Source organism: Misgurnus anguillicaudatus, chromosome 19 (genome assembly GCF_027580225.2).
Source record: "Misgurnus anguillicaudatus chromosome 19, ASM2758022v2, whole genome shotgun sequence".
NCBI lineage: Eukaryota > Metazoa > Chordata > Actinopteri > Cypriniformes > Cobitidae > Misgurnus > Misgurnus anguillicaudatus.
This window is the reverse complement of record NC_073355.2, coordinates 8,696,171-8,719,671: the sequence shown is the minus strand read 5'-3', so window position 1 is coordinate 8,719,671 and position 23,501 is coordinate 8,696,171. Positions and strand designations below refer to the sequence as shown.

Sequence of the window (23,501 nt, the reverse complement as noted above, 5' to 3'; positions counted from 1 at the left end):
GAATTTACCCCCACCAGAACCCCTGCCTAACACCACCACCGTCATGCCATATATGTTTGTTGCAGACGATGCATTCCCCCTTCGCACAGACCTGCAGAAGCCATTTCCCCACCGACAGCTAGACCATGACCAAAGAATCTACAATTACAGGTTGTCCAGAGCAAGACGGGTCGTGGAGAATGCCTTTGGCATTCTCGCCAACAGGTTTCGGGTCTTCAGAACAACCATCTGTCTACATCCTGACAAGGTTGTGAAAATAACACTAGCCTCGTGTTTGATCCACAATTTCTTGCGAGAACGCAGATCAGAGTATGTGCCACCAACCTTGACAGACCAGGAGACTGATGACCACGAATGGATCCCTGGATCCTGGAGACAAGAAGGCCAGGGAGCATTCCATGATCTGCCAACCAGCCACGCACGCAATCCTACACAAAGGGCTAAAGACCTGAGGGACCTGATGAAGAAGTACTTCAACTCACCAGAGGGCCAAGTACCATGGCAGGAGCACCACATTTAATTTGTGCACTTTCCCTTACACCACATGTATATTATATATATATATTAAAATTAATAAATAAATGTAAATCCTGTTCAAGTCTGCATTTTCATTTAAACAAGGAACATTTCTATTTTACTGGCAAAAACTGTACTGCTGCACTGTACTTGTTAAATCAATTGAACAAATAAAGAAATACATTCAAAACAGTGTGTACTCTTTGTTTATTCCAAATAGAAAAAAACACTTCCACATTGTACCCAAAAATGGGCTAACAGGCAACACCCCTTAAAATCTAAACAATGTCATCCTCATATTTTTTGTTTTGTTTACAAAGGCACATTAATTAGCTGTAAGTACTAGCTAATTCAGCCACAAGAGCTGAGGTAAAGTGCAAATAAAAACAAAAAATGAAATGGAAACTCAATGCGTTTCAATTTGCAGTGCTTGGGCTAACAGTCAACACCCCATAAAATCAAAACAATAAAACACTCATACTTTTTACAAAAGCACATTAATCTGCAAATATTAGCTAATTCAGCCACAAGAGCTGAGGTAAAGTGCAAATAAAAAACAAAAAATGAAGTGGAAACTCAATGCGTTTCAATTTGCAGTGCTTGGACTAACAGGCAAAGCCCTTAAAATCAAAACAATCTGACATCCTCATATTGTTTACAAAAGCATAGTAACCTGCAAATATCAGCTAATTCAGCCACATGAGCTGAGAAAAAGTGCAAAAAGTTAAAAAAAAAGGACACTCAATTCGTTTCAATATGAAAGTGCTTGAACAGCAGCAACATTTAAACATGTTTTAGTACACTGTAATTCACGGAACTAACAAGTTACCAAATTATAGACCTACCACCCCAATGTTAAATGTTAACAATACTAACAATGGGACACTTAAACTATTTTAATTATCCTCACTGTCTTCAAGGAGTTGCACGTAACTTGGTTGCCCATGGGGAAGAGTGTATGCGTGATGGTGAGATGTTGAGTGTGAGGTCTGAGGCTGAATGTGAGGCTGTGCTTCATTATGTTGTAGCTGTCTGGGATTGTATTGTGGTGGTGTTTACCAAATGTTAAACTGATCATTAGGTTTTGCCCACTGTTGTGCCCGGCCTGTCAAATTCTGATCTGCTTCTTGGAATTCATACAGTGTTGTCATAATTCTCTTTTTGGCTCTTGTTTTCAAAATTGGGTCTTTGATGTGATTGACTTCGACTGCAACTTGTCGTCCAAAGCCAGACTCATCATCTATTCTATCTTGCTTTTCCGGGTTCAAACCAAATTTCACAGTGTTGGACATTTCTTTCAGGACTTCAAGCTTCTCAAGCTCAATGTCACTGTCATTGGGACGTCTTGGCTTTTTGTTTAATGGGCGGCGGCCTCTTGGCGCCGGTGATGGTGGGCTTGAGGACCTTGATGGTCCTGGTGTAGATGCCCTTGGCGCAGTCTCCAAAGAATTTTCCCCAGGAGAGGACACTTCATCATCAGCCACTGTTCCCTGTGTGTCTGTGTCATTGTCGTCAATCTGTTGGGCAAAATATCAATATGTATCACATTATGTTGTATGATCCAAAATATTTCTGAACGTAGGCCTACAGTGGTGGTATATAAGATAAGCCTTTTTAAGACTCTCTGTGAAATGTAATTTTAAAAGAATGCAATTTTTGAGGAGGAATAAATTAGGACATCCCCCATATATTTCCTCCACACTGCTTATGAGTGTGAAAAGGATTTAAAAAGATATCAAATGACTTTGACATCAGCCATTCCACCATTTTACCTCACTGAAGTAATTTCAACAAAGGGGGGTGTATCACTAGTTATTAGGGGTCCTAATTTTTTCCTCCATTTTTTGTTTGATGAGTAAAAATATGTTAATTTATATTGTTTAGTTACAATAAATCACTTTGACTGTATATAGGGGTTATGAATCTATATCGTTATATGATGAGAACAATAGTTTGAACTAAATGTCTTGAAAGGGTATAATTTTAAATGCAGTGTTGAAATTATGAACAAGTGTTTCACAGTGAATATTCGAGGTTACATAAAACAAGAAAAGATACATATTTACTATAGAATACAGAGAATGGACAATACTCACAGCAAGGGTAGTCTCAGCATTGCGGGGCGTAACAAATGGCTTTAGAAAGTCTAAATGTCGCAAGATCCACTTTTGTTTAGAAGTGAGGGCCTTGTCCCCACTCCCACTTGGTAGAGGTCTCAGCAGACGGCAAAACTGTGTCCTGAGAGACATGCTGCGTGTTTTCACCTCAGCAACTGGAACATACATTGAGTAGAATTAGTTACATTTTCCTACTTTGTGCAAAGCTAGATTTTCTCTCTCTCATTCAGTCTTTCATTCGTGCTCTTGTACAGTAATGTCAATATCAAACATTAGCACATAATGCCATTCAATACAGCGGTGGAGTAGGCTGGTTTCACATAGCAAGCGTGAGCACTGGGCAGCGCGTTTACGGAGAGCGTTTGCTGCGCGTACTGTCCAGTTTAATAACAGTATAAAAATATCAAGTTCACATTATTTTACATGCATTTATGAGCAAAAACTCTTCAAGATGCTTTTTGACGGTCAGTGTAATTTATATAACTGTGATCTGTATAACCCACATTGTTTTCGTGCTGTTCTGGTCAGTGTAATGACAGATATAGACACAATACACAATTATAGACATTAAAAGCCCATGGCAAATTATTACATCTGTTTCTCTTAAAGTTTTACGATAAAATAAAAAATTCACTCACGATTGACAGCATGAAGCAGTCGATCGTGTTTCCCTTTAACAGTTTAAGATTTATATTAATAGATGTATCTGTTTCTCTGAAGATTATTAAGATATAAGAGGAGTCATTTGCTGGGCAAAGAGTGAATGACAGCGCAGTCTTCTGGTGTTTTTAAATATTTCAAATATTTCATATTTTCTTTCAAATTGCTCAAAGTTATGACTGTGTTTGAAACACACTTGGAGTCACATTCATGTGTTATGGTAAAATTACACTTTTTCGCGTCAATCCACGACCATTGAAAGCATAAACAATGCATTGTCACACTTTAATTGAGCGTGCTCACGCTTGCGGTGTGAAGAATGTAAACACATAACTGTTACCAGAAAACATTAGCAAGTTATGCCATTCAATAGAGTGGTAGAGTTAGCATGTTAGCACATACCAGGCATGTCGATGGCTTCGGCAATATCGGTCCACTTCTTTTCTTTTTCCACCCTGTCGTGGTATGAATGGCAGTTTACATCATAAAGACACGGCTGCTCTGCCCACCGCTCGACAAGGCGCTCTTCTTTCTCCACGGTCCATTTTCGCCTACTTGGCACTCGTGTTTCCACGTCCGTCGACATGTTTGTTATGACTGATGGCTTCCTGTTTCCGGTTTTCGGAGAACGAATTTATTGGTTGTTGGTTGTTTTACGTCATGAGACTACGCTGGGACTTGCGATAATATCAAACATGTTTGATATGAAAGACTAAAGAAAGACTGCCATAAATCGGGTCGCCGACTGCAGATTATCACCTCACAGTTAACGATCGAGACGACGGGAGCGCGCCGAGACTCCAGCTAGATTCCTAAAGACTGCCGGTCTTTAGTCTGGGACTGTGAAAATCCTTTGGTGTACGCTAGGCATTAGTTTTAGCAATGACAGTCTCAAGACCGAACCCTGTGGGTTCGCGTTAAAAACACATTGCCCTCGGTACATTGCACATTACGTCAGTAGGCAGAAAGATGGTCGTCTTTAGTGACTACTTGAACACATTTGACCACATGAGCCTCAACACCACACAAACAAGGTGATCAAATCCGTTTTCGACTACCTCTGAATGTTTACACCATCTACGTACGATCCGATCATCCAAAATGCATCTTAATAGCAGGTGTAAACGAGGCGTTAGAGTATTATTTGAATCATATTTTTCTCTTGCGTGGTACAAAAACATACAAGTTCAGATTGATACAAGGGTGAGTAAATAATGATAGACTTTTCACAGCTGAACTATTTCTCGACGTGTAAACACTACATTTCATAGCCTGTCTCTCACAAATACACAAAAGGTCAAATCACACTAGCTGTATCATCCGGCCAGTCACTTCCTCTGGGCATGATATGATCCTAATAAAACAACACTTGCCCTTTTACAGAGCAGAAGCAAGATGTTTATATGCACAACACAGCCAAGATGTCTGTCTTATTAAAAAAGAGAGTTTTCTATTGGTCGTGTATTATAATGGTCTCTACACTCCTATGCACTGAGTTTTTTAAACTGTGAATCACAGGCAGCACAGCTGACCTGCTACCTGTACACAATTCATAAGTGAAAAATAAATTTATTATATATGTCTTACTGTTAAAGGAACAGTATGTAAGAAATTTATATCAATGAATCATAAAATGGCCGTGATATGTCACTAGACATTAAGAAATCATTTTCATTTCAAATACTTGACAACAGTGGTATGGCCAGGATATTGTCATTTAAAAAGTGGATTTGCAGCCCTCAACTGATGTTTATGTTGTCATGTTGTGTATTGGCCACCAGTTGTGTGATTGCAGTACCAGTTTTAGCCACAAGTTTTGTGATTGCAATACCAGTTTTTGGCCACAATCCTACATACTGTTCCTTTAACTCTTACTTGCACTTTTAATTCAGCATTTTTTTATGAATTGCTGGCCACATGAAACGAGTGGCTATGTGGCACATTTAAGGTTTAAATAATAAAATGATCTCATAATTTACTTTCTTGCCATTCCAGATGTATATCCGTCTTCTCGTGATCACAGTGAGTAATTTTATATTAAAATGGCATGTTATATTCTTATATGGGAGTCAACATGGTGAAGCTCCAAAAAGTGTAAATAACATCGATTGTTTTATCATTAGTTCTCATGAGTCTCGCCATCACAAGTCTCGCCATAACGAGGCACATCAAGAACCAATGATTGTCTTAAATACCAACATGGAGAAGGCATGCTGCCATTATAGGTCTGTTTCCAATCTATTGCAACGTATTGGTCACTTTTTGTTTAAAATATGAAAAGTTTTTCCTTACAAGCGTATCGTTTCATTTAAATAGTCAAATATGAACCCACAAGAGTCATATGGATTCCTTCATCTGATGATGGATGGGCTTCAAACAAGTGGCCACTATTCAATGCCATTATAATGATATTATATAAAGGTGCCAAAGAAAGCATTGATGCAATATGTTTAATTGTTCTCTGATATCCATAAAACATACAGACCTGTGCCCGGTTGCATGAAACTCCTTAGTTGAGGGTTTCCCTGAGGGAGAAAAAATCCCTGAGGTAAGGGATTTATTTAAGAGCGTTGCTACAAAGGTCTTAACTGTCACCCTTACCTAAGTGTTTATACTAAGTATTTTACGGTAGTCTCTGCCAAAACACGGCAGCGGAGACGCGGTTGCTGTAGTTACAAAATCTCACAGCGGTAACAAATCAACGCACGCAGCTCAACAGACGGCGGATTTGTGTACAATGAAACATCGCAAATAACAGACTGTAAAACCTCAAAGTAATTCAAACTTGAAACACTTTAGATTGACGGACGATCAAACCGCTATTCTCCTAATAAATGCACATCTTTTTCTCTAGGGATTATTTCGATCGTTAGAAATGCGCGTTGGTACTTCATTTTCTTAAATAACCAAAAAATCAGCCATCGCGTGTGACGTTAAGGGACCTGTTATAGTCCCTTAAGTTTTTAAGGGAAAATGTGACTTAAGGACTTTGTTGCAACGCATAGCAGAACTTAAGGTAATACTTGAGCATTTAAGGGTAAATACTTATTGACAGCCTTAAGGCTCACTTAAGGGTTTTTCTTGCAACCCATTTTTTATTAAGGGCACCCTTAACCTTATATTTAAGGGATTTCTTAGCTTAAGGACTTTCATGCAACCGGGCACAGTGCTGTAAATTCCAATATGGTGGCAAGTTGACAAATGTCTTGTGATATGGCTGCCTGTCATATGCTTGTTTTATCATGCAGACGCCCCTCCCCCCCATGACCATTCGGATTGGTAATTAGTATTTCATAATTAGGAGAAAATTGAATGTATGATTATTTCAGAAACACCCTTTGTTGTGACATGAGGCGTGTGTTTATTTATGCAACAGCAAATCCCTTGACAAACAAAATGTATTGGATGACAGATGTTACTGAAGCTGTCCTAGAGGCAGACATATACTGAATTACTGCTCTTCAGCACACCAGTCATGTGATGCTGCAGGACCGGGTCTTTTTCTCTGTGAGCTACCTGTAAACGTGCAATGTTTGTTAATACCAGGGATTTGTTCTGTCATGCCAATTTGTGTTTATCTAAATTTGATGCCGAAACTAATTTAGCTTCGTAAGGGAATCAATTTTTTTTTTCTTAGTGACATACTGTAATCTCACACTTAGGGCCCTATAATTTCCGCGATCACGGAATCGCGGACGGAATCACGGAATTGGCTAATTAACACGGAATCTAGTATAAACGCGGAATTTCGCGGAATTTTACATATTTTGAATAAAATTATGTTTTTGTGTGGGAGACGAGCGTATGTCTGGGGGAAATGCAGACCGGGAAAGTAAATCTGGGCGACACGCCCCCTCCCGTCGTTTCAGACCTCCTCCAAAACACTGAAACCATGGCGAAGCGGCTCTCCACGACTCTGCTTTAAGATTAAGAAATTCGACGCTAAGCACTTAGTTCCGAGCAGGTGTCACATGACTTTTATGTGACCGGAGAACTGTTAGTTTGGAAGTTTAGTCAACACTCTGTTCACGGTGAGCGCAAAGATACATGCACTCTCTCATCCATGTCTGTCTCACTGTACCTCTCTCATGTGCACGCGCTCACCCATCTGTCCGAAGTCCGAACACAAATCCTCATGTATTTGTTCAGTTTTATGCATTTCAAGCGAGCTGAGACAAACTAACTATCCCTCGCATTTAAAATATAATCATCTGCATCATGGCGCCGCTCTCTGTCTCTCTTTCGCTCGCACGTGCAAAGAGCTGCGTGCTCATGCTGTCCTAAGTCAGATCACTATCCTGTGTATGTTTGTAAAGTTATATGCATTTCAAGCGATTGTGTATAAAATATGGATCGGGTTCCGCTGGATTGATGTGTTTAAGGCACTTCTGAAGGCACCACTGCGTTGACACCTTGTTGTAGCCTCCTGCAACAACACTAAAAAAAAAACAATGCATTAAATTGAGTTGTGTGTGCGCGTGCGCGCGTGTGTATGTGCGTGTGTAAATGCATCTTTTATAGTCATTAAGTAATCCTGTTATCCAGTTTTACCCCCAAATCATTTACATTTGAATCATTAACATTAAAAGGCACACTCTTTTTATGACTAAAATAAAAGTAAATGTTAAAAAATATAATTGACAAAAATTAAAACTGATAAAACGGACTTTTCAAAAATTAAAACGGAGACAACGGAATTTGGGAAAAAATAAAACGGAATTTGGGAAAAAATAAAACGGATTTTATAGGGCCCTACACACTCCACGCTTCAGTTTGGCTGATATTATATTTCAAGAAAGAAAGAAAGAACCGTTAAATATGCCCAGCCAGCAATTTTGCATTTAAAAAATGTCTATAGCAATCCAAACACAGCCCAGACACCAGGGCTTAAAACAAGACAAAATTGGGACTGCCACTGAAAATTTTATAGACATAGCCCAAAAAGAAATGAAATAAATAAATAAATGAAACCAAACACCTTGTAATCACTGTTGACATTGCTACTAAGGGTGTCAGGATTTCGAACCTCGAACTTTGAATTAAAAATGGAATTGTCGATGCTGCCACGCCCCCATGTCATGTCCGGTCGGCTTGCCGTGTTGAGTGCGGCTAGTCAACATCCTCTAACTTAGCTAGCTACAGCCAGTCAAAAGATAACATGGCAGATGCAGGAGCCACCACATGAGCTGCTCTTTACATGGGAAACAAAAAACAGCAAGGGCCTCCCGCCTTCAGCTAAACTCAATCAGAACTGAGCACATACACAGCAGAATGGCGTCTGTGCCAGGACCGGTCGTTTCTCTGAACTGAGATCTGTTTAAGTTTCACAAGAACTTATTTCAGTTGCTTAATAGTAGTGCTGCACAATTAATCGCATCGCAATCGCAATCGCAATGTCAGCCTGTGCAATTATATGACAGCAAAATGTTGCAATTATATTAAATAAATAAATGTGAGGACTTGTTAACACAAACTTTCTGATAACAGTTTGATGATTTTCCTTGCTGTTTAAAAAAAGAAAGAAAAACGAACAAAAAAGGCAGTGCACCGTGTGGCATGCACGTGTGTGGTGTGCGTCGTCACTTATACCAGAGCGAAGATGGATGCAGAGGAGGTTGACAGTGATCTGGTAGCAAAAAAAAAATGTCTGTTGTATGCCGGTATTTTGGATTTAGGATTACTGACACTGAGCAGTTGCTACATCACGTGGCAATACGAAAACATTTCTAGTTTTACAAATACACATTTTAGCTAAACTGTGTGTAGATTTTCCTTAAAACCCATCAAGTTGACTCATGATACCATTTAGTATAATCGCAATCGAACATCGCAATATTAGCAGCAATAACCGCAATGGGAAAAATTACCCAAATCGTGCAGCCCTCCTTAATAGTTATGAAAACAGCATTTAAACATGACTTATTGTAGTATAGTCTCACAATCTTGTCTGATGGTAATAAAAGCGCGTTTTTAAGGTGCAAAGTACTGTGTTCATCTGACAGGAAGTTTCGTTTTATCAGGTATGTGCGTGTAGTGTACCATATTTTTCACTGGCAGCACAACTAACATGGCAGGGCATCTCTGGGTTCAAGGCATAGACTGTAAAAAATGATGGACGACGCCCGTTCCCCCTCTTCCATTGGTGAAAAGTGAAGCCGCCAGTGTCCCGATACGACACTGACATCTTGGGTCTACAGTCTGTGCAGTAACGATTTTTGGACCACTCCTGCGCAGTAGTGAGCAGGAAGTAAAGCCGCAAAATCAAGGCCATGCCCTCGCTCTCGCCGAATGCGCATATCACAGCTGTCAATCATGACGTGACACCACCGTTTTTATATCATTAAATAACTAACTAAAAACAAACCTATTTTAAAAACAAACACTTAAATTAACACCAGCGTGATAAAAACTACAGTAAGTGACAGAAACCAGCTTTGGAAAAAAAGATAATTGAAGTGTAATTAAATTGTTTAGTTGGTCTCAAGTCCCTATGAATAAAATGGGGAGGCGGGGTTTATGACCTATACTGGGACCAATCACTGGGGGGCGATCGAGACATTTTGGCTTCACTTTTCAGGGCTTGTGCGGCACTCTTGGTTCAAGGTCAGATATTATATTTCATAAAAGTCTAGTCTAAAAATGGCATAGCATTTTTTTGTGCTTAAAAAAAATGTAAAATCGAGAATCAAATTGAAACGAAACCTTATAATCGGAAATGTAATCGAATCGAGTATTTGGAGAATCGTGACACCCCTAATTGCTACCATAATGGAATATTACGCATTTTATTTTGGCAAAATCTCCCAAATTATTTTGGGTAGAAGTGGCTTACTCACAGCTGGAGTATATTTGGTCAATAACCTAGGCCAGGGGTGTCAAACTCAATTCTGCCAGCCCCCTAATTTTACTGTATGTGGGTCGCCAGATCTTACAAATTATTTTATTTATATTTTTGCAGGGTTTTATAGCACTAAAAAATGTTGGCGGCTGCAAAAAAATATTGTACCAACAAAGACTTTTTTTGATAATTTAATGTAATTAATGAGTAACAATGTTTGTTAAGTTTTAATGTCAAGTTTTCTTTGGCTGCTGAAGCTGTGTTTTAAAGTACATCTGCTATTGCAAAGAAAACAAAGATCTAATGTTATCAAGTAGTTTAATTCTTGTAGACATATCTAAATTATATTAATGAAATACTGTTAAAGTTTTGCAAAAGTTGTTATTATGGTACTAGTTGGAAACAGTGGCAGGTCTGTTATTTTGAGGATTATAAAAACACTTTTAAAAAGTTAAACTACTGAATCTATCTCTGACATCATGAATCGGTCTATGAATCTCATCAATGGTGACGATCAACAAAAGAAAGCTTCATGCTGCAATGCATGCTGGGTATCATGGTAGTACTAAACTAATTTATAATTCCCAGCATGCATTGCAGTTGATCGTTTTATATGAATTTGTTTGATGATTGTCACCATTATTGAGATTTGTAGGGTGAGTAATGATATCTAAATGTGTCAGCAGTTTTTCTGCTTATCTTGTCACAGTGGATTTACAAACCAGAACAATTATAATAGTCAAAAATAGATCAACATAGTCATGTTCATGTAAAGCAGCTTAATATCATCTTGACATCTTCAAAGAAAGCAATCAGTTTCAACTTTGAAACACATCTTTCATTTCCGATGCACATGTGTTACTAAACAAACGAGTAGAAGAAAAGAAAGATTTAACTTAGTAAATATCCAGAGTCAAGGACTCAACTAAAACAAACACTGATCACAATAACGGTGGTTTGTTGAAATTTCAATATTTTTTCAATATTAATGGGGGGTGCAAGCCTGATGTTGATTCAATGCAGTTAACATTGACAAATCAACTGTTTTTAACATTGTTTCAATGGTTTGCATGCTATCTGGGTAGTCTGGAAAAAAAATGCATTCCTCGTGGTTACATTTGGTCATCAAACATATTAGTCACATGACAATGAAAACAAGGCGGATGTAGAATAATGTCCAGAATGAATGAATACACATACACATACAGAACTGTTTGAACAATTCAAGAAGTAGATAGTTCATGGGGTGCAGGGCTTGTCCAACTCAATTTCTGTGGTATTATGCGGAGTTGCCACAGCCACATTAAAATGTGATTGGTTCAAAATTGTACTCCATATATTCCTGATATTAATGTATATCATCGCTAAACCTTTTTTGCTTTCTTCACTCATCACTTTTAGCATATCATGTATGGTTAAGATGTGTTGTCGCTTCAGACTGGCAAAAGCAGCTTGTGTTAATGGCATGAGTGTCTGTTCTTCCACAGGACAAATGACACAGCGCTAATGTGATTTCACAGGCAGATAAAGAGCATGTGTGTTTGAGAACGTTTCATTAAATGATCCCTGACCAGCATCCAGCCTCATGTGCAGTGTTTCATGTACTTGGACAGATTGAATAAACTCAGATTTGATCCGTTTAACACACAACGGGATGGAAAGCGGACATGATTGGCAATAAAAATCTGAGCCGGTTAAAAACAGAGAAGTCGATGCTAATTCAGTAAGCCAAGGGTTATTGTTTCCTACATCTCTCGGGAACTGTTTGTACCTGTTGAACGTATGTGAGTGCACATACAGCGCACATGAGCGATAAAATACTGTCATTTTCCTTAGGCTACGTGTGCTGCTGCACGCATTTTACTAAACATGTAATGAAACTCAATGTGATCTGATTAAGCTCAGTGTAACCCAATGCTGTGCACCCATTGGGACAATTTTTGTAGCACCGTTCTACGTCTAATGTTTTGATGACAACCAATCACAGCGTGCTCTGGATCATGAATACTGAAGAGAAATGTAATGATGTGAACACTTCTTACCAATCACAACTACCAATTTAAAACACAAAGCTTAATCTAATAGAAAATGAAAATTCCTTAATTATGTACTCACCTTCATACCATCCCAGGTGTATATGACTTCCTTTATTCAGTTAAACACAACCAAGTATTTTTCATATTAAAATGCTGTCATGTTTTCTTTTACCTTCTTTTTCTATCTTTTTATTTTGGTGCTCCATTAAAATAGCGACATCATTAAAGTAATCCAAATGGCTCCAGGGTTTTTAATATCTTTTGAAATAATATGATGTGTTTGAGTTAGAAAGAAAATCATATTTCGAGCTTATTTAGCAAAACTGAAATGAAAACAAATGAATTCGAGTAATAGGATTAAAAACGGCAAGCGGCATGTCAATAACGTTGAATCTTACTGGTTTTCATGCTTCTTTTGACTAGTAGTTGATCCGTACCGTATCAATAGAGTGCTCCAGGGATGACGTATTTTTGTAGGCCAAACCGGAAGTTAGTTAGAAACTGGTTCCCTCGCATAGAGGCCCATTCATCTCTTTCATTAGGGATGCATACAATTTTAGGCAACCAACTAATTCGGTCGAAAATGTGAAAAGGTCGAATAAATTTTAAATATGTTGCTGCAAACAAATGCAGCAAACATGTTGGTAAAAGCATTTTAGAGTGTCCGAAAAAGACGCAAAAACATACAGGACTACAAGTTTCATTTATGGACATTCAGAAAATGTAGCTTGTGCAATGGTGAGAAAATTGGCAAAATAATTTGGAAAATAAAAGAGAATGATTTGGTTATTCGGCCTTTGGCTGACTTTTTAATTTTATTCGGCTTCGGACCATAATTTTCCTTTCAGTGCATCCCTATTTTTCATCATAAACTTTTTCATAATCGCCAAAAATAAGCTCTGTGTTTAACAAAAGCTAAAGACATTTACAGTTAATCTTCACAGATAAATTCAAATTATATGAATTTTAAAGTGTAAATGCATTTACTAGAAATATAAGCCACATTTAAAATTCAAAATCTAGACAAACTATACGTTTAAAAGCTTTAAGAGTGTAGTTTTTCATATTTCATAATTCAAAACATTTTAGCAGTAATAGTAATGCAGTGACAGTAATTTATCAATTTGTGACAAGAGTATGCTGCAAACCATTGACACCTAGTGTCCTTTGTTGGTAAGACCACTAAAAAGTGACACAGACCTAATTATTTGGTGATTTTAACATGAAATTTTGATTACAACTAGAGACTTATGGTTCTATTTTTATAGCCTTTCTGTTGTGAAAAATGTACATTTTATTATGTTTATAAAACTAATATTATTGCATTTTTTTTTTAATTGTATTGCTATAATAGCCTGGTTAAAACCAGACCATTCTCAGTAGTAACTGAGTTATGGTCTGGCAAAGCTTCATAGACAAATCATTTCCAAAGGGGGTCACCAAATGACATTTCTCAAATGCCTCTGTGTCAAATTAGATAGACCTAAAAACCAATCACAGCGATGAAGAAGATGATGCAGAGCTATATCAGACTTCTGCCAGACCCAGTCAGTAAGATAGCGATAACATCTTTTTTAGACATGAAGGCTTCCGAGTGTTGTTCTTTGCTCGAGTTTTAACGAAAAGGAAAAGTTTAAATCGCTTAAACCAATGCGATAGCTGATTAGAACGAGTGATGTTCCATGGCGGCATCCATCTTTGTAATGTACAAAATCTGTTTCACCTTCTCTGCGCTGTCCTCATCGTGTAAAGCCCGCCCCGACATTTTTGATTAGTGCCGCGATTTCTCTGCATTAGAAATGGGCTTGAATGGCTTCTTTGCCAGACTACTTGCAGAGCAAATCTAAATTTGCCGGAAGTTGTTTGGGTTCTCCCAGGATACTGCTATAACATTTTTTCTGTTCGGGGGGGGGGGGTGACAGTTAAAGGGTTGTTGGAATGTAATATACATCTGGGATTGCGTATAGGGGGACTGAATTATGACAGCATTTTCATCTTCTGTGAACTATTCATTTAACGCGGGTTGCAGAGTGAACAAAGCCTCAAAATCGAATGGAGTGGAGTTCATTTTCTGTTAACCAGACACCACTGTGACATCCAAGTGACCACTCAAACACCTCATGATTACTGCCAAACTCGGATATGGTTCAGATATCTTTGCTTCAGATTTGTCTCTTTGTCCAGCAGATCTGTTTGACATTACAGGAAAATGCAATTACAGAAAAGTGCAGCGAATGTGTAGCAGAGAGGATACAAGCAGGTTCTTCCCCGATTTCCAGACTGAGGAAATTCTCTTTAAGACATCCACCCTTTTTCCAAAGAAAATGCTCCGGGTTCCTATTTGATAGCACATGAGGCTGAGTAAACTGTTTACCTAAAAATATCCCAGACATTAAGTGCAGACTGGTAGCAATAAGGAAACTGTAAGGTGATAAAACAACAACCGATTAAAGACTCAATGTGAAGCTTCCCACCTCACAGTGTGTGTTTGTGTCTCACCCCACAGCATTTCCACTCTCCCAATTTCCAGAAATAAAGGTTCAACTATCTATTAAACCCAAACTACTCGAAGCACCCTCGAGTCTGGTTAGTACTGTGGTTTCCACTCTTTGCATCCACGCCTGCAGTTTAAGTGTTTTTATGATGTTAATAAATCTTTTAAATTAATAAATCATTGTTGTTCACTTCTATTCACTGATCCGTAACTCCCTACTTACTCGAGCACATGCACATAAGCTTTGTAGTGTGGGCTGTTAATGATCATTTATTTGAATTGAATATGCATGTTATTTGTAAATGATTATAACTCAAAAATCAATTAATAATTAGTGCTATGACTGAAAGTGGCACTATAAAACATACAAACAATCGTAAAAAATTTGCTTGTAGTCATGGTGCATTAAAACTAGATGAACGCATGGGTGCTTATGTCCGAATCTGTCATGCTCAAATTTTAGAGTAATATTTTTCCAGACCAATAAGAATTGGTGTATTTGTTACTTTTTGATTAATCTGTAGCTTACAATGATAACATACATCTATAACTTACATCCATTATCAGCATCTGCACTGCAAATTTCCTATACGCAGAGAGAAATCAGCAGAAGCAAAATGGGTATGATGAAGTTTAATACACCAAACTAAAAAGTATTCATATCAGGCAATATTGTAAAATTACAATAGATAAATGTGTGTGGCTGTGGGTCTATATTGTCTATGTTAGGATCTGTCAGTGATCTGGGTGTTTTCTAAAATATGTAATCAATGTTGTTAACACCCTGGGGTCGAAAAACGCAGGGGAGCGTTTTGACAGAGTTTTTCCCATCAAAGCGAAATCAATTAAAGGAGGCATTTCACAAGACTTTTTTAAGATATCAAATTAATCTTTGGTGTCTCCAGAGTACATATGTGAAGTTTTAGCTCAAAATACCATATAGATAATTTTTTATAACATGTTAAAATTGCCACTTTGTATGTGTGAGCAAAAATGTGCTGTTTTGTGGTGTTTCCTTTAAAATGCAAATGAGCTGATCTCTGCACTAAATGGCAGTGTTGTGGTTGGATAGTTCCGACCTATTTTTCCACATGCTTGCAGAAAATGGTTTACCAAAACTAAGTTACTGGGTTGATCTTTTTCACATTTCTAAATTGATAAAAGCACTGGGGACCCAATTATAGCACTTAAAGGGATAGTTTACCCAAAAATGAAAATTCTGTCATTCTGTCAAACCTACATAAATTTCTTTGTCTTGATGAACACAAAGGAAGGTATTTTGAGAAATGTTTGTAACCAAACCGTTCGTGAACCCCATTCATTTCAATAGTAGGAAAAAATAATACTATGAGAGTAAATGGGGTGCACGAATGGTTTGGTTCATCAGAACAAAGAAATGTATGCAGGTTTGTAACAACATGAGTGTGAGTTAATTGTGCCAGAATTGTCATTTTGGGGTGAACTATCCCTTTAAACATGGAAAAAGTCAGATTTTCATGATATGTCCCCTTTAAAATACTCCATAACTTATAATTTATTACGGGTAAATTAGTAGCACTGAGTTCTGTTCACACATGATCTGTTAACTGCAATTTACTAGTAAAGACTGTATGTGTGAAAGGGACTAATGACAGCTTTCCTAAAAGTATTTCCTATTTTATTTTTTAAAACAGGAAATAGCCCAACATATTGCCTCGCTTTACAGAACCACAATGTAGCTCAAAACATTGCATTGTAACTCTCGCTCAAACTTTCATCAATATTCTGCTGAGGGCTTATTATAGTTGTGCGTAGGTCCTACGGCATAGCCGCGACGGCATAGGTTACGCATCAGTTTTCTTATATACTTCTGCGTTGTCGTCCGCGTCGTCGTGCAAAAAAACATGCAGACCGCTGGTAGGCAGTATCCACGCGTGTAACCACAGTAGCAGCGCTACTTAATTTAATCCTATGGAATAAATGGGGCTAGGCTAAATGCTAACACATTCATGACATGTTGTACAAAGATTAAGTGTACACATTGAAAAAGATAGGTATGTATTAATTAAATCTGAGTTGATGTAAGAACATAGTAAAATATCATAAAACGGTAGTGTTTTCCTTTAATGATGAACAGTTGCAACATGACAGTTTCATATGAACAATTTGCTTATCTAATGTATCGCAACGTTGAATGTAGGCATACTCTGATCAATGCCGATCTCCACTAATAATATGTGGCTGATCACTATTCTGAATCGGACAGCCGATCTTATTCACAGCTATTTCAAGTACTACGGCTTTTGATCAGTAAGTCCTTATCGATCTAAAATCGCTGTTAGTTTGAGTCGTTTATAACATGCATTTGAAAAGCAAACATAATTATTAAACATATTCTTTATTATCATTAAAATACCTGAAAAGGTTTGAAGAACAGCAATATAAATATATCCTTAAGACATTTCCTGGAGCTGCGTGTCATCATAGCTGCGTGTGTATTGTTCTTCGTCTACAGCGCATTTCGAGTTTCTGCACGAGAGCGCCCCCTGGCTTTTGGATGTAGCGGCATTTCGCCGTAATTTATTGACAAGCATAGCAAGCATTATCGGCCGATCGATCGGAGCATCCCTAGTTGAATGCATGGTTATAATGCTTGTTTATAATGCATACCTGGGACAAAACATCATGTTCATTCTGCTCATCTCATTTATCTGAGCTCCAGTACTTTGTCATACAGTATATTAAACATTCATACCCAGTTCATTTCACTCTACACATGAAGAACTTAAGTTTTGAAAACAAATAACTTTAGAAACTGCTTGAATATGGAAGAAGGTGAATATGAAACACACATCTGTTCGGTTAAATTAAATTCACTCATAAAATGCAAGGACATGGACCACTATGCTGGAGACAACAGATCCTTTCACAAAATAAAAAATTGTGTTTTCATGGCTCCAGACGCTGACATTTCACTAGCATTGTTTTTTTCAGTATCTGACTGCAGATATTGTTTTCTGCCCCAAAAAATCCTGATCGGAGCACCTTTAATTCTGCTCAAATGGTCATATTCTGTGTATAAGAAACACTACAAGCCAATCACTCCAAAGTTGAACAAAACATTGAACAGTGCAAAGCACTTATATGCACAGAGCAAATCTGTTTATTGACACACTGTATAACTCCTGTGTAACATGTTATCTGATCTGATATGACCTGCTTTACAGTATTTACCTTTAGAGATTTCAAGAGATGATTGTGCTTCAATAATTAAGAGCCCAGATGAAAGGTAAAGGTTAAGCAGTACCACAGCATGATTTATGTTTTATATTTTTGCACTAATTTAAAGCAAAGCCAAGAAATACATGAAAAATGCTCCAGTGCCTACTCCATGCTGGTTCAAGGGCATGTGAAGACATTCATGATCGTTTATTTCTCGCCTCAGACAAAACAACTGACAGGGCCCCAGTTACACAAATCGTCATTATTACATTATTAACATGATGCTGATGCATATGCAAGATATAACTTGTCCAAGACTGTTATAGGCCTTATTCACAGCAGAGAAGGCTTGCACCCCTCAGGGTATGTGATGCGACATGATTTGAATAAAACAACAAAAACATGTATAAGACAATAAAACAAGTTGTTTTGAAATAGTCTATTGTGTCGCATACTGTGATCATCCTATTAAATTACAGGAACTAATTCATGTGGATCATGGCTTGAGGTTTATACCTTTTCTAAATAGCACAACTGTCTATTTGTGACAGTTCTGTCCTGACGGCACAACACCATGTGATGCTGTGTCTTGCAGAAAGAAATCTGTAAATGTTTGAATGCATTAGATGGTTCACGGTCACTTCAGTTCTGTTCAAGCAGTAAAACAGACTCGATGGGTTATATATTTGCATTGCAAAACTATGTTAACATGTGTACACTTCTCATAATTCAGAGGTTTTTGTAGATACCATGAAAATGCTGTTTTCTGGTATCTACTGAAGCAGCCAGTGATGAAGCAAACTAGGCAGTATTTAATATATATACAGCATATAACGTAAAATATAATGTTTATGTAACACATTACAAAAATTTGGCGATGAGAAGGGTAAATGCTTACTTTTTATTATTATGGTTGTTAAGGCTACAGTGTGTGAAGAGTAGTTTGAATTTGGGTATTTTAATACATACAGTACAGTATGGGTAGGATTTGAAGAATTATTGGACGATAAAACATCAATCTAATATAGCAATATCCAAACAACCAGCACTGGGAAACAAATATGCACATATTAACACAAAACTGAACTGCACTTTTCTGTACAATGAAAAGAGCTCGGCTGTTTTAAAAAAACACTGCAGAAATGAGCAGTTTGGCATGACAAAATATTAATACTTTAATACTTAAACATTTAGTTCCAGTCCTTTATCCTGATTGGTCAATAGCTGTGTTTTATTTATTATAAAACACATCTATTACCATTGCACCCAATTGATTTTGTGTATCACTATGCAGCACCCTTAACAACAGGGACTATTTTTCCACAGAATAATGGCGCATTCACACTGAGAAATGTTCAACTTCTGCCACGAGCAACGGCACTGACGGCGCATTCACACGAGGCATAAGCGTTAACGCTTCCCATTCACTTTCAATGGGTAACGTCATGCGTTGCCGGACTGAATTGTGGATCCGTCGGCGCCGCGTCAGTGCCATTGCTCGCGGCAGAAGTTGAACATTCCTCAACTTTTCAAGCGGCAATGCGTGCATCAGCCAATCAGATCGTCTTATGCAAATAAACTAGGCAGAGCCAGCCACTTACGTTTATGGAAGACCGGAGCATGTGTAGCGGCCACTGTGATTGGCTGTTGGCCACGCTTCAGACAAGCCTTGCGTTAAGCGTAAACGCTTACGCCCCGTGTTAGGCTTGGGAATCGAGAATCGATTGGAACCGTGACTAGCTTTGCGATTTTCCCGGAATCGTTCAAAAGTTAAAATTTAGATTCCTAGTTTCGATTCACAGTCCGCCGACCGGAAAAAGAAACCGCTGAACACCAATGAAGACGCGTCTGTTTCGTGCATAGGCACGTCGAACGTAATAAAGCACCTCGTTCATTGAGTAGAAATAAATGTGTGCCACGTCTTTGACACCCTGCGCCGACCGTCCTCCGCTGCCTCTTCCTCTGTCTCTGACCCACCAACTTGGCACCGCAGTGACTGCACTGCAGTCCGTATCAAGTAAGTAAAACAATACATATACAATGAGGGCTCGCTAAATTTCAAAATCCCTGGTAGAAAAAAGAAAGGCTAAAACAATATTAGTCTCTGAAAACAAAATGACTTATTATTTTTAAATTACTTGAGTTTGTGCTTTTGCTGAGCACAAGAACAAGCGCGTACTTGTGGAGAGCGGACCCGGGATGCAGAGGAGCACGCATCTCAGACGTGAACACGAAAGGAATAATGGGTTTAATTATGCTTTCAATTTCACTTCTTGTTACGTGAGGATAGTAATGACTGACAAGACGACGCCGTACATAGTACATACTACCTAACAAAATCTGTTATTTTGGTAACCCGACAGGAATTCGCAATAGCCCCAGGACGTCGGGCTAGCGATTTTGCGAGCCCTGAAAAGAATGACTTGCGCCAACATTGAGCTAACAAATTAGCCCATGTATTTTTTCATAGACAATTTACGAGCTAAGAGTGCGAATGTTAGTTAGCCCATCAGTGGGAGCACGGTAACAAGTTCAAGTACCTGCAGCAGCATCATACACTCATGTGTAAATGTGTTTTCATGAGTTTTTCAAAAATAAAGCTCTCTTGAGGAAAGTGTACCCCTGTAAAAATATATTCATCATTTATAATATTTATATTCAAGTTCATAGATTTGATATTTATATTGTAGTTGAAAACAGCCATGTGAGAAATGAATAGTAAAGTTCATAAAAAGTCAAAAGTTTATCAAATTAAAATTGATGGAGAAGGTCAGACTATTTCCTTCAGAAAGACCATTGGTTAGCTAGCTCATTTAAAATATCCTAAACATTTTTGACCCTGCCTCTTAAAAGAATCGGAATCGAGAATCGATAGGAACCGGAATCGGAATTGGAATCGTTCAAATTCAAACGATACCCAACCCTAGCCTGTGTGAATGCACCGTTAAGGCTTTTAGTGACTTTACTTCATGAAAGTTGCATTGAAACTTTAATGTTTCTATTGTGGTAACCATTTATAAAAGCAATAATTTACTCAAAGCTGTATTGTGTAAAAGTCACGGCTGAAGGGGTTGCATTGATTGGTCGCTTTGGATCGTACCTTATTGCTTAAATAAATAACCTGCAAATAATTTTAGTTGAACAGTTTTTCTCTTGTTTGAAACTTCAAAAAAGGTTTACCAATTTAAGATGCACCATGGACATTAATGTATATGTATTATAGTTTTCAGTGCTATTTTGTGTTTAGGGGTATATTCATTTATAAGTTTAATGGTGTTACCTCAGCCTAATATTAGTCCATTAAAAAAAACTTTTAGTATTTATGTTGCACAATACACATCTAGTTAAAGTGCAATAGGCAACATTATATCATGTTATAGTTTTGTACTACAAAAATATATTGCTCTGTAAAGTTTCATTATATTTTACAGCACCAGGTACAGCTTTACAAGTAGCTTTGCAACACTTATCTGTCAATGAACGCTTCAGACAAGAAATACACCAATGAATATCCTACTGAAGGGTTAAACAGTTCAAGCACATTCATATGGAGAAGGGAGAAATGTGATGTTTAAAACAGCGCACGTTCACTTCAATGATGTGGTAAAAGTCACAATTCTGCGGCTGTCAGCTTGTAAGACAAGAACACAAACGTCGAAAGAATCGATACCTTACAGAATCGATACCTTACAGTCGATCAGTCAGATAAAATCGATGCTTTTAAATAACCAAACACACGTTTAAGTAAACAACAACTAACCAAATGTATTGGTAAATCAAATGTCTGGTCAGGACTCGGGTCTGTCAGAAGTCCTGTGGCACGCGCTCTCTGTCTGTTTAATAAACTGTCTGTGGAAATCACCACAGCACAGTATTTATTCAATGATTTACTACAATTTTGATTAAACTAATTTGTTTGTAACTTTTTAATGGACGACTAACGAATAATGTAGAATTATAAGTAATATATGACTTTTAAATTGAATGTGAAAGTGACAGTTGACACACAATGAACTTAATAACTTATCATTATTTAATAGATGCATTTAGTTGAATTGTTGAATATTCTTCTATCACTAACTAGCATTGATAAGAAAAGGTTAAGCAATCAGGACAGCTTGTTTTTAAATGTTGCCTTTCGCAACCTTCATGAACTGATACTACCCTTAGCCATTACTATTTTTACATTTCGCCAACAAATAAGAAATTAACGTTAAATCCACGTGGGTTTATATTTGTAAACTCACAATAAATGTCGCTTTTAGTAACACGACAAAACAAAAGAAACCAATCGATGTTAAACTGTCCAAAACTCAATTTAAAAGCAGCAGAGAAATAAAAAAGTGCAATACCTGGACGCGTGATTATTTTCGCGAAAGTCCCTAATCTGCCATCTGCAGCCGTTCATCTTCTTCAGCCAAACACAACGAGATTGAATCCCAGTGCAGGATTAACACACCTAATCCAAAACTGACCGGACTATATCACATCTACTGTTTTTGTGATATCGCTTAAATCGCTGATGGTGACACACATGAGTTTGACTCAAGGATCTGTAGACTGAAGTGTTCAAAGTGAAGCTGTGAGGCGGCTGTCCGCCTGCATCATCCTGACGTCACTCTGCCTATATCAAAAACTCGCTTTACAATTCAACTAATTTATATAATACATTCAGTCAGTCAATATAACAGTTCAGCATAAGACAGTTTCACGTAAACGTAATATAATTAAAATTAGAGAATATTTTCTTGGTAAATGTCAGTTAGGCACTTACAATAAAGTTTTTGACTACAACAAACAGATTTTTTACATTAGTACTTTAAAAAAGTACCTGGGTGTTCATTTAAAACAAGATGTTTTAAACCAGCATTGAGAAGGTATTTGTGTATCTTTCTTATGTAATTCACATCAACCTTGTGACAACTTTCCCTTGTGACAACTAGCCCTGGTCTCACCCATAGCCCAATAAACTTTGCACACTCCAGAGACCTAAACTTTAATGAAACTGATAGGTCTCAATTTTTATCCAGTAACTTGTATTACTGGTGCATTCAAAGAAAACTGCATTGAGGGACCGAATTACGTAACACAGGGCCAAGATAGCATGCAACCATTGAAACAATGTTAAAAATCGTTGATTTGTCAATGTTAATACCATTGAATCAATATCACGTTTGCACCCTCCATTAATATTGAAAAAATATTGAAAGTTCAACAAACCACCATTAGTGTGATCAGTGTTTGCTTTAGTTGGGTCATTGACGTTTGACATTAACTAAGTTAATTGTTTCTTTTCTTTTTTTGTGTGTGTTTGTATGTGTTTACGTTGAAACACATGTGCATTGGTAAAGAAAGATGTGTGTCAAAGTTAAGTTGAAACTGATTGCTTCTTGTGAAGATGTCAAGATGATATAAAATTAAGCTGCTTTACATGGTTATGTTGATCCATTTTTGACAATTATAATTGTTTGAGTTTGTAAATACATTGTGACAAGACAAATAGAAAATATGCTGACACATTCAGACATCATTACTCATCCAACAAATCTCAACAATGGTGAGAATCATCAAACAAATTCAGATAAAACTATCAACTGCAATGCATGCTGGGGGTCATAAATTAGTTTCGTACTATGATG

General features: G+C 37.6%; 2 protein-coding genes across 6 annotated transcripts in view; both read right to left on the bottom strand.

Moving 5' to 3' along the window:
- The window catches only part of gcgra (glucagon receptor a), a 106,443-nt gene extending 83,989 nt beyond the window's left edge, over positions 1-22,454 (bottom strand). For 2 of the 5 annotated variants that reach the window (XM_073856887.1, XM_073856888.1), the window contains exon 1: positions 22,215-22,453. The gene's annotated coding sequence lies outside the window, so the exon portion shown is untranslated. Of the gene's footprint in view, positions 1-22,214 lie in introns of all 5 variants that reach the window. The other 3 variants (XM_073856886.1, XM_073856883.1, XM_073856885.1) reach the window with 3 other exon arrangements.
- Positions 707-4,167, bottom strand: LOC141350982 (uncharacterized). The gene is made up of 3 exons (XM_073856882.1): positions 3,696-4,167; positions 2,613-2,788; positions 707-2,033 (listed from the first exon to the last, which is right to left on the bottom strand). The coding sequence occupies exons 1-3, from the start codon at positions 3,877-3,879 to the stop codon at positions 1,572-1,574; spliced, it is 822 nt and encodes a 273-aa protein (XP_073712983.1). The 5' UTR covers positions 3,880-4,167; the 3' UTR covers positions 707-1,571.
- Positions 22,455-23,501: the final 1,047 nt, after the last annotated feature.

What these genes read in the sequence shown, in the direction of transcription:
- LOC141350982 (XM_073856882.1), bottom strand. Translation starts at nt 3,879, where the DNA reads ATGTCGACGGACGTGGAAACACGAGTGCCAAGTAGGCGAAAATGGACC. An exon ending in CGAAGCCATCGACATGCCTG is followed by an intron (nt 2,789 to 3,695) that starts GTATGTGCTAAC and finishes TGTATGTTCCAG; the next exon opens with TTGCTGAGGTGAAAACACGC. An exon ending in ATGCTGAGACTACCCTTGCT is followed by an intron (nt 2,034 to 2,612) that starts GTGAGTATTGTC and finishes TTTGCCCAACAG; the next exon opens with ATTGACGACAATGACACAGA.